The 12,040-nt window shown below is 42.4% G+C and overlaps 1 protein-coding gene and 1 long non-coding RNA gene across 2 annotated transcripts in view; one reads left to right on the top strand and one right to left on the bottom strand.

Moving 5' to 3' along the window:
• Positions 1–5,737, bottom strand: part of LOC122424787 — a 35,289-nt gene extending 29,552 nt beyond the window's left edge. The window contains exon 1 of the long non-coding RNA XR_006264534.1: positions 5,528–5,737. This is a non-coding gene — a long non-coding RNA (uncharacterized LOC122424787). The remainder of the gene's footprint in view (positions 1–5,527) is intronic.
• Positions 5,738–5,794: 57 nt separating this feature from the next.
• The window catches only part of SYNPR (synaptoporin), a 284,287-nt gene continuing 278,041 nt past the window's right edge, over positions 5,795–12,040 (top strand). The window contains exons 1-2 of the mRNA XM_043442963.1: positions 5,795–6,035; positions 6,162–6,227. Of these exons, the coding sequence (XP_043298898.1) occupies positions 6,018–6,035; positions 6,162–6,227 (84 nt within the window). The 5' untranslated portion in view covers positions 5,795–6,017. The remainder of the gene's footprint in view (positions 6,036–6,161; positions 6,228–12,040) is intronic.

Below are 12,040 nucleotides of genomic sequence, written 5' to 3'. Positions count from 1 at the left end.
GTGACTATATAATTACTTGAGGTACAAATATCATAGACCATCTCCTTACCATGGGGGTAGGTCATATTTCCTGGCCATTCAGCAGTTTTCTGTATTAGATTCTCCTGCGTGCTTACCTTGTGTTAACTCATTTATTCTTTCTTACAATGTGATGTGGGTGGTATAGATATTAACCCCATTCCACAGATAAGCAAACTGAGTGAGAAGAGTTGAAGGAACTTACGAGGTCAAGGTCATACAACTGGGAAGTGATTGAGCCAGGATATAACTAATTCAGTCGATCTGTTTCCAGAACTTGTATCATCACCTCTTATATTGGACTCTTGCGTGGGGAAGAAGACCGTAGGCAAAATGTGTCCATTCCTTGGGCTCCATTTCCCTCATTGAAAAACTGCAGTGGATGTATGAGCTTGTGAAAACAGGAGAGTGATCCGAGGAGAACATCAAAAATGATGAGCACTTTGGACAACACAGCTAATGATGAAAGATGAAAATAATTAGAATGACTGAGCCTTTTAGAGGCGAGGAATGTTTCTACTTGTGTTCATGGAATACCAATAGTAGCAGTCATAGTAGCAGTAGACAGTGGTGCCCATCTTTACTTTCTTTCTGCAGAGAAATTTTGTTTATGTTTCAGCAAGAAAAATATTTTTGCCTAAAGCCTGTGACTTTTTCAAATTTGCAACAGAAAACTGCATATCATCTTTTTCTTGAAAAGTTATGAGGGTGCGAGAAAAAATCATGACTCCGCTGTTTACCACCCATAAAAGCTTAGCTGAGATTTTTAATTTCTTGGAGCCTGCATTTTCTTGTCTGCATAAGAAATAGTAGTACATACTTACATGGTTGATGAGGATATTAAATGAGTTGTTATGCCCATAGGGGTGCTTAGCATTCTGTCCAGCAACTACTTACTATTTAACACACAATCATTATTATGATTACCATTACTACTAATTCCTGTGGTCAGTGATGAATTCTTTGACATGAGTTTCAGTCCTCTAATGTCCATGTGTTAAAGCCTGGTCATATGGACACAGATACCTGTTGTTTTTTTTTTTTTTTAAAAAACAAAGGTAGAAATAGAAACAGCAAAAGCATTTTGTGATGTGAATTCACCTTGGCCATCTACCCTTGAAATTTTATATCAGTTCTTATTGTTAATTAAGAATGACTCCATTGGAAAGCTAAAAATTCCATAGGAAGCCTATGGAATCTTATATTGTCATGAAACTTTAAGCCAAATAGAAACACACACATCATTAGATGTTACTGCAGCCATTTAAGACTGAGACATAAGTAAGTAAAGATGGTTTTACCTGATCATTGTGTGGAGATATAATCCTGTATTTATTGTAAAACTAGAGAACTTGAAAATGTTTCCATACTGTCTCCCGTGTACCAGTGTGTCCTGTGTACCAGTGACTCTATGCAAACCAAACACACCAACAAATGTTACACAGACATGCTATTGGCTTTTGCTTTCACTCTCACTAGTTAAGAAAAGATTTGGAAAGATCAGGTTAGCAGCACGAGCAGAGGGTGAAATATATAACAAATTGAATGACTTCCATACATTACTTATTTCTAGTATTTTAAAAAGCATAAAACATGGTATTTTCTCCTGCATTAAGTTGCTATGGATAAAATTTTAAACTAATTTTTCTTTTTTGCCAGAGACATAGAATGCTGAAACCCAGGTATGTTATTCCCTGAGTATGAGATTTAATTTGCCTGAATAACTCAAGTCCATCTACAGAAGTTTGGTACTTTGTAGGGTTTTGTTTTTGTTTTTTGTAGTTTTTGATTCAAAATTCACTCTCTTTGAGATTCAAAATAAGTTTTTTTTTAAATTTTATTTGCTTGTCTTATCAAATACTGAGCTTGCTCAAACTGGGTTTATGGTATATCTCACTACAATGTAAGCCCTGTGAAGGCAGGGATTTTGTCAAGCTGTTTACAGCTGACATAGAAATAATAACACATGTTGGCAGTCAGTCCTTACTCGTCCAATGAATAAGTCAAGGTTTCTCAACCTTGGCAACTACTGACATTTTGTTTGATTCTTTGTTGCAGGCAGCTGTCTTCTGCATTGAAGGATGTTGAACAACATCCTTGGCCTCTACCTTCCAGATGCCAGGAGGTGCCAGTAGCAACTCCCCTCCCTAGCTGTGACAACTTCAAATGTCTCCAATTATTGCTAAATGTCTCCTGGGGGAGGGAAGGGCCCACAATGCCCTTTATCAAAACTACTGCAGTAATGAATTGTTTTGACATGTCAAAGGAAATCTTCATAACTATAGGTTCCTAGAGGAAAACAAAAGAAGAATTTGGAAGCTATTTGATTTGTATAATCAATGCTGACTGCTAAGTTGCTTCAGTCATGTCCAACTCTGCAACCCTATGGACTGCAGCCCTTCAGGTTCCTCTGTCCATGGGATTCTCCAGACAAGAATACTGGAGTGGGTTGCCATGCCCTCCTCCAAGGGATCTTCCTGACCCAGGGATCGCACCTGGGTCTCATGTCTCCTGCACTGGCAGATGAGTTCTTTAATCTAGTGCCACCTGGAAAGTCCTAATATAATCAATATAAGCCACTAAAATGGATCATTTATTCTCCACCAAGTTAACAGGATTGTTGAATCATTTCAAGAGATTTGTTACAGTAAAAGGGAAGTTATTTTTCACCATCAAGGGGCAGAGGAGAAGGGGTCACTCTCAGTCACTGACAGTAATACTGTGGCAGTCTTTTATCATCTCTCCTATTGCTCCCAATCCAGTTCTTTAAGGAACCTAATGTTATTTCCATATCCGAATGTAGAGGTTCTAGCCCCAAAGTTTACAAAGTATTTAACATTGTAAATAGGATATGGAACTCAGGGTTATTTTGGTGATGCAGCTGTTGGCAGCTCATCCATTTCTGGAACGTGAGAAGCATCCTCTGACAATATGCAATTGTCTAAGAGACTACATTGCCATTTGCCATGATTCTGGTGTTTGGAGGACTTGGAAAATTTGCCACCATATTAGCAAGGAGGAATGTTGGGTGTGAAGAGAGGCCTGGGGGAATAGGCTCAGTGATCACACTTCATCTTCGCCAAGTTCTCAGCTCAAATGAAGTGCAAGTGGGTGGTATTTTAAATAAATCAATCTGTCTAAAGAGATATACATGTTTATATGATTTTCTAACCTGGATATATTACCCATAAAAGAGGGGATGGCGGTGATGCTAGATGAGGTATTTAAAGCACTTAGCATGGTGGCTGGCATGTAGTGAGAACTGCGTTGGTATAAGCTATTATGATAATTATCATTATTAAACATATGCAGGAGGTGTTATACCTCATAAGCTACTTGACTATGATGGAAAGAGCAATGATGCAAGGCAATGAAGTCACACAGGATGGAATCTTGGTTCAGCTACTTCCTAGCTGTGCACACTAGTGTGCACTCAATCAGCATAATTAACCCTGTATTGTATTAGTAGTAACAACAGGCTTCAATATCTAAATTGCTTGCAACTCTTAATGCCTTTCTTGCTCAAATCCATGCCCATCAAGGTCCAACTGCAGCTCTGCTCTACATCAATCTTATGCCAAGACCCAGCTTGTGAGAATAGTCTCCTTGCAATGAATACATCAGATTCATCATGGTAGAAGGAAATTAAAAACATGGCAAGTCATGAAGGGGTTCTTACAATTTCTGCTTAGAAAGGCAATCATAACTTCTGCTCACAATCATTGGCCAAAACAAGTAACATGGCAACTCCCGAGTCCAAAAGGGCAAGGATACATAGTGGAGGAATACTGCAGAGAGTACCAAGATGGTGCCACCATCGACCACCATCTTAAGTGGGCCTTGGAGGCCTCATCTTTGTTTCTGCAACAGTGTTACCAGTTGGAAATGAAACTAATACACTTGGAGATATTATGATGTGCCAGACTCTGCTCAAGATTTACCTACAAAATCTCATAGAGTCCTCAAAACAACCAGTTAAATTGACATCGTTGGCTCCATTTGACAGATTTTTAAAAACCAGAGGTCTTGAGGAGGTTAAGTAACCTCACACACAAAATCATATACAAAAACTGTAGGACCCAAGCTGAATATCTGCAGTTGCATAACCACTTATTTTTGAAATAACTTGTTTCTAATTGTTTTAGACTCTATCTGCATGTAGGAAGAGCAGTAGGAACAAAACTGGCTGGCTGCAGATGGTGCAACTAGCCCTTTGGAGTTCTGACTCATTAACTTTCTAGTTTTTCTCCAACAAAATCCATGGGTAGGGGTCATCTACCCTGGCCACTCTTTTTTACCCAGTTTTGGTCTGCTGCCTCCCTTTCTCAGACTCCAAGCTATTCATTTCCATCTTTCTCCTCAACTCCTGAAAATTAATTACTCTTTCTCCTTCTTTCCCCCACCCCAACTCCAAACCTTTTTGGCAAATCTTTGTAGTAAACAGATGGGCTCTCTGTGTTGCTGGGAGACCACTTGATACATGGAACCCAGTCCAAACGGAGTGAGAAGGAAGGTGACATATCACCTACGGGGTGGAAAGCCTCAGAGTGCTAAAGACTCCTCCTATTTTTTTTTTAACTGAAAAAAAATTTTGGACCCCCAGGGATCTCACTAAGGATCTAACCCATGACCCATGGCAGTGGAAGGGCAGAGTCTTAACCACCGGGCTATCAGGCAAGTCTCCTTTTCTATTTTGAATTAAACTCTGGCTTCATTCTCCACACTCCCCTCATGGGTCTCAATTTCCTCATCTCGAAAATGAGAACGATAGTAGTTACTACTGCTAACTACTACGGATAGTATCTATTACTACTAAACCATGGGGGGTTTTGTTAATATTTAATGAAATAATGTTTATCAAGCCTATAAGACAACCTCTGGAAGAACTCAACTGTTTTGTTGTTGTTGTTGTTATTGTTGGCCGGCTCAGCACACTAAGGGAGGAAGAGTGTATGAGGTGGGATGGGGAGCACTCAGTCCTATTTATGATGGATTTGGGGAGCTTAATTTGAGGACTGTATTTTAGGCAGATGATCTCAGTTGAAACAGCACTGAGTTTTACAGAAACTTGAATTCCAATCCCTGTTTAGCATCTCATGAGCTATGTTACCTTGTATAATTCAGCCTGACGAAATCTATTTTCTACTTTTTTTTTCTTTTTTCTTTTTTTCCACTTCAAAATTACAGGCGTAGTAATTTGCTCCAGACCTGACACAGTGGCCACGGGATTACCTGCCCGGCACACTGCCCCATATTGTTATGATTCATGCATTTCCGTCTCCCCGCCAGCCCCCTTCGCCTTGACCTGGCCCCCCGCTTATCCCTGAGAGAATGGGCAGTATTCACCCTGTTCTTACATCTCTCCCACCACCTGGCACTGCTGGGCCACGCGAAGAACATTCCATGAAGGCTCCGGGGCATGACCAGGTCAGCGGTCTGTCTCTGGTGTCCAGAAGTTTCCAGAACGCACACACCTCTTCACTTACGGTGTGGGTTGCCTGCTTCTTACCTGGAACCCAGGTCTTCAGGCGGGGGAGCATCCTGCTGAGGGTGCCAGCCGGCTTCTTCCAAACCTACAGCCCCAAAGTTGCCCTGGAGCCTAAGGGTACAGGGCGCGCCCGCGGCGACGCGACTCCAAGGTCGCGGTTTGGCCTCGCCCACCCTGTCGCCCTCGCCCCCGCAGCCGGCCAATCGCAGCGCCCCCCGGGCCGCGGGGCGGGCTCCCCTCCCCGCCTCCGCCGCTCCCCGCCTCCGCCGCGCCCCCTCCCCGCCGGCCCCTCCCACCCTGGCCGGCCGTGCACGCCGCGCCCGCACGCGCAGGCTTCCAGAACCCAGCCTCTGCGCGCCCGCTCGGGGCACTCCGCTCTCCACCGCCTCGCTCCCCGCGCCCTTTCCGCAAAGGGGCTTCTGGCCCTGGGCCCCGGGGCCGAGGACGGCGGTGGCCCTCGAACTTCATTTTCCAAGGCGCCGCTGGGTGAGCAGCCGGAGCGAGGCGAGCTATGGATCCCGTGAGCCAGGTAGGACTGACTGGGCAGCGCGGGGGATGCCGCGCGACCCCCGGGGTCTGGATGCTGCGTCCCCCAGCCCCTTCCTCATGCTCTCTCTCGCTCTTTCTCTCTCTGTCTCGCCTTCTTGGTCCACAGCTGGCCTCAGCAGGTACCTTCCGGGCGCTGAAGGAGCCCCTTGCCTTCCTGCGAGCCCTAGAACTGGTGAGTAGCGGGCTGTGTGCGGGGAGGAACCCGCAGGTGAGGAGAGGTCGGGTGGGGTGCTCTCGCTTCGGTTCTGCTCCCAGCCTGGGAGGCCAGCCGCTTCCTTCAATCCTCCCCACTCCTCAGGTGCCATTCCAGGATGGCGGGGACAGGATGGAGGGATCCGGCTTGGAGGCGGGAGCGTGGACGAATTTTTGCAGGCGCTTAGACGAGGAGTCGTCTCTCAGGCGCGCAGGGGCTGAGGAGAGAAGCCTCCTGGGGAGACCCGGAGGAGAGCAGATGCAGGCGCTGCCGCTGGGCTTTGGCTGCACACCTGCATTTCGCGGGGCTGAGGGCGTGAGAGGAGGGACCTGGGGCAGAGCGAAGTAGCAGAGAGGGCTTGGCCAAGCTGGGAAAGTTGGTGAGCGCGGCAGCAGCTCTCCGCCCCGCCTGGGATACTGCAAGCGCTGTGATCCACGCTCCAGCGAGAGGGAAGCTGAGAAGCTATGAAAGATAGTAGCGTCGAAAGCAGGACTTCTTCCTCCTGTCTCAGAGTTTCTCTACTCTCTCCGCTCTCGAGGGCTTTTCTGATTTCTCCTAGAACCTCCCAGCCTTCTCTGGAGCTTTCTTCAGCGCCTGGGTTTTAGGAAGTTGTATTGCTCGCATGTTCTGTCCCCTTAAAAAATAACTTGATAGTCCTAGGGCAGCTTGTCTATTGGCCGAGGAGTAAGGCGCAGAAAACCTACCCACGGGGCCACAGAGCTTTGTTAGTGTTGCCGGCTTGGATGATCGTTATTCAGAGTGAAATCTGCGGGTCACACATTCTCTCTTGCTAGGAGCTCTGAAAGGCAAGCGAGTCTATCTGAACAGAAAGTTCAAAGCCCGTCATGTAGCATTAATCACAGGCCCTATCACTGAGGAGCGAGGAAGTTATGTAAGAGCGTGTTCTGTCCTCCCAGATCTTAGCTCCAAGGGCCAGTATCCGGGTTTGGCAACACAACAGTGTTACATGCTTACATGGTTGATCAGGGTAATCACATCTGCCTTGTTTGTAAACCTGCATTAAAATGCATGAATCTATCAACTGGACGTAGCATCAGGACAGCATTTGGAAGGCTTGAACTAGTGGTTCAAGGAAGGCTTTTCTCAAACTGTTTTCCTCACAGCCAGGTTAAAGCACGCAGGACTCACAGTCCAGGCAGCTTTCAGTTGACGTTCTCAGACTTCTGTCCACACTCATTCATTTAGCCATTCAACAAACATTCTCTGCCGAAGAGTGGGTTTTTTTTTTGCTCAGTGTAAAGGCTGCATTGTCAAGCCATTGTCTCTCAAAACAAAATTCAAACACCTGCCGTCATTTCCGACACAATCTCTCAGGGTTTCACACTGTCGCTGTCACCCCACCTGAAACATTAGTTTGTATTCCCTTCAGTCCTGTTACAATGTTATTTCATGTCACTCCCCAGGCACACCCTCAGTGAGTATATTTCAAAGTGTGAATGGTTTTGTTTTCTTTGCAGATTTCTGGAAATCACATAAAAATATTGGAAAGATGGGTGCCCAGAAATCTGCATTTTTTTTTTTAGCAACTTCCTAGGTTCTTTTTAGGTACATTAAAGTTAGAGGACCACCACCTAAGCTATACAAGGCCCCCCAAAACTCCAAAGCATCTGTTTTCTTACTGCTTCTGTTATTTTTGTTCATTCTGTGTGGAGTCCCATCACAGCCCAAGCCAAATACAAATGTTTGTCTTTCAACCTCAGCTTAAATACCACCTTCTCAGTGAAGATTTCTCTCATAATTGCTTCTTTCCCTCTCCTCTACCCCAAACTGAATGATTCACCCCATTCTTTGGGCTTCCATTACATCTTATTCGTTCATTTATTCATAAGAATGTATCATACTTATAGTTATCTTTTCTTGATGTGTGTGTGAGAGATATATTAACTTAATTTTTTTAAATTGAAGTATAGTTGATCTTCTTGGCCTCTAACTCTTTATGGAAGAAGAATTTTGCTTGTAAATCAATGATTAGCTCTCGTTTGTGCTAGAGAACCTGAATAAGGGACCAGTAAAACCTTGAAAGGTCATATAAGTTAGTTGATTGCCACCTTTTGAATGAGCTAAGGTTCACAAATGAGAGCAGGGAGATAGAAGGTGTGAGAAGGTGTATCAGGGTGGAGAAAGGGAAATTTCTCTTCTGTGCATGCCATGGCTGAAGAGTCACTCTCAAGTCTCTGTTCCCTGTGGAAAATGGTGACAATGAGAGGGAGTTCTAGCTTCGGAAGAAAATTTGTTCTGTTTGTCTCAGTGTTCCCCACAGGTGCCTTTGTATGTGATAAGCAAAAAGTGTAAATTGAGCATGACAGAGCACTAAAAACGTCCCTGTTCCTCCTGTTCTGTGGGGGAGCAGCTTCTCTGTTGGAGAAGCTGGTAGTCTTCAATGTATTTGAACAACGGTCCTTTCAGTTTTCAATATTTGTGCTGTAAAAGTAAAAGTGTATGTAAAGTAAGTGTATGTGTTCAAGCCTATTTAATATAATGTCCTTTGTAGGGGAAAGACCAAAACAATTAGTAAATTTTTTAATAGGAAAATCATTAATATATGATTCATGCATGCTGTGGAATATTATACTGCCATTGTAAAGGTGGATTCAATTAATATGTGTTGACCTGGAGGTCAGCATGTGCAATTGTGTTTGATAAAATTATTAAGTGCAGAAAAATGAGTTTCATTCTTATTATTTGATGAAATTGCTATTTGGGAAAAAAAGTGGCTTTCAATTTTCCTTCTTCTAATCAATACATGGAAAATGTATTCACTCAGATTTCAGACTAATGGATAGCATGTAATTTTTTTTGTAAATATAAAAAAAAACAAAACATAACTTTGTGAATATGTGTGTGTGTTTGTGTGATTTGTATAAGCATGACATTGATATTTTTTACCCAAAGGGTGTAATTTGAGGTTCAGTGAGGAGAGGAGAGTGTCAAGGAAAGCTGTGTTCTGCGGAAAGAATCATGATATATCCCTTGTTCACAGTTGTGTACATGAGTAATTTAAAAAATAATTCATATTTGAAATGACTTCCTATGGATTGACCGTGTGAAGCAATATTACTTCTAAAGACGTCTTCCACTTTGAGATGTATTGCGTTGGAGGGAAGCATGCACTTTATTGATGTGTCCTTTGCTTAGAAAGGGCTCATGGATATAGATTTGAAGTTTAAAAACATAAAAGTTAAACCTTCAAGGAAGAAGCTTTAGCCAATTTCAAAGACCTTGAGGCAAAACTTCCAAATCCTTAATCTCTACTTCAGTGAGGTCAAGGGCATTTTCAGTATCTTTTGGGTCAAAACCAAAACTCAGGACATAGCACTGACTCTGATGGTCTGTTTCATGTACTCTCCGATGATAAAAAAAAATTTTTTTAAAGGTCCAGAAGAATCTCTTAAGCCATAATTTGAAGAGTAAAAAAAAAATTAAATTAATTTACCTTATTTCTCAGACTTACTAAGTTGGTGTGAAATCCTGCCTTCCACTTATCACTCTTATTTTGCTACGTCAATTCTTTGCCAGGAGAACTTTGGCCTGCTTTTTTTCTTTTTAAAACATTTTTGTTAATGCATTCTTTCTTCTTTTTACCATTTGCAAGGTTCTGTATTTGCACCTGTAGATTTCTGTGTGATGGCAGGTGAGGGACCCCAGAAGGTCCAGGACTAGAATTGGTGCATATGTAAGAGCATCCAAGGTACTTCAACTCCCCCAAACAATACTTGATGGCTGGCAGGTCCAGACTCCGCCCCTTTAGAGTTAGCTGCTGGGTCAGCTTGTTTGATTCCTCTAATTCATAATCTTTTATGTCCATCCCCCATTTTGCTATATCATTTCTGCTACAACCCCTGGATTCCATATCTCCATTCTGCCTTCCCAAAGCAGGCCAGCTAATCCAGAGATGCAATATGTCTGATGTAAAAGGTATACAGTGCCTTGATTTAAATGGAAGCACCTGCTCTCTGAATCGTCATTCCTGAATCTAAATTCTGATCTGTTTTCCTAACATCATACTGCTTGCTTGATATGAATAGCATTTCTGATCATGTTATTGATGATAGCACATTAAACATGTTTATAACATAACATAATGTAATATAGTTGTCATTTTTAACTCTTGCGAAGGAACAGTAGCTACCTCTGTCATGCAGGCTTCATATGAGGCCCTGCATTCCCCTGCTTTCCATGCATCATCATATTGAATCTGTATGGCTTATGTTCTCATTTCACCATGAAGTTCAGGGAATGTTAATAACTCATCAAGGATAAAATAGTAGGGAAAAAAACAGTAGGAAATGGCAAAGCCAAAATTTGAGCATTCTCATTCCAAACTGTATTCTCTTAAATGCTACACTGTTCTGCTCCCTTCCATGTGGCAGGCACCTGCCATAGCTTATCCCTAGTCCTCAAAGAAATGTAAAAGGCAGATGCTATCCTATTTTGCAGTGTTTATCTCACCCACTCTGATATGTATTTAAAGCCTTTTCTGAAAATGCCACAGAGTGTTTATATTTAGAGATTATCTCAACAGACATCAATTGTCTTTGATATTGTTTTATTTTCTATTGTTTTTAATTAATCAAAGTAAAGTAGGTTCAAATTAAGCATTAGTATCTTTTCATTTAAAATATGTTGGAAAAGAGTTTGATTATAAAGCCAAGAATTTAATCTTATGGTCTTTTTTTTTCTGTTTTCTTAAAAAATACCTGTGCATGAGTCAGACAGCTCTTTTTTTTTTCTCCTAAGCATAAACAGGATAGGAATTCTAACATGCAACTAATTTAAATTATGATCAGTAATCTGCCACGAGGGTGTGATGTAATTGCAAAGCTACATTAACTTGGATTTAATTATAACTTCTAGCCTCTCAGTTAGTGACAAAAGTCATGTGTGCAGTTGGAATATGAATCAATAGATACACTTTCCCTAAAAGAGCAACTCCCCAGTGGACTAATGAATTTGTCACTTAATGTTTTTCTGAGTTCTATGAAGACAATTGATATTTGGCCCCACAAATACAGAAAAAAAGATAAAATTACTACTTATGGTTTTGAATCCCTATTTTATCCTTTTCCTAGCTTGATAACCTGGGGAAAGTTATTTAACTTTATTAGGCGTTTTTCTCATCTATAAAATGAAACTGATAATAGTTCCTGCTTTAAAATGTTGCCGTAAATGCCTCAATTCACATAAACCACCTAGCACAGTACTTGGGCTATCAGAAGTGCTCAATAAATGATATTAAGGTGATGATGATGGTAGTGTGATGATGATAATGGTAACTATTTGAATGATTCCGGGTCTGATGGAAAGGAGGAAATAGAAATCCACCAGAAAGTAATTTAGAGCATTATGGCAACCTCTTGCAAGTTAGAATCTTGGCAAAATTCTGACATAGCAAATCTATCATATACTTGAATGTGCCTCTTTTGAGCCCCTCTCCCCTTATATCCAGAGAAGGCAATGGCAACCCACTCCAGTACTCTTACCTGGAAAATTCCATGGATGGAGGAGCCTGGTAGGCTGTCCATGGGATCGCTAACAGTTGGACATGACTGAGCGACTTCACTTTCATGCATTGGAGAAGGAAATGGCAACCCACTCCAGTGTTCTTGCCTGGAGAATCCCAGGGACGGGGGAGCCTGGTGGGTTGCCATCTATGGGGTCGCAGAGTCGGACATGACTGAAGCGACTTAGCAGCAGCAGCAGCCCCTTGTATCATGATGTCCAAGATTTTTTTCTTTTTACCAAAACATAAGTGACTCTGTAGGGCATTGTTC

This window comes from Cervus canadensis, chromosome 22 (assembly GCF_019320065.1).
Source record: "Cervus canadensis isolate Bull #8, Minnesota chromosome 22, ASM1932006v1, whole genome shotgun sequence".
In the NCBI taxonomy this organism is placed as follows: Eukaryota; Metazoa; Chordata; class Mammalia; order Artiodactyla; family Cervidae; genus Cervus; species Cervus canadensis.
The sequence above is the reverse complement of the archived record's forward strand: the minus strand, read 5'-3'. Positions and strand labels throughout refer to the sequence as shown.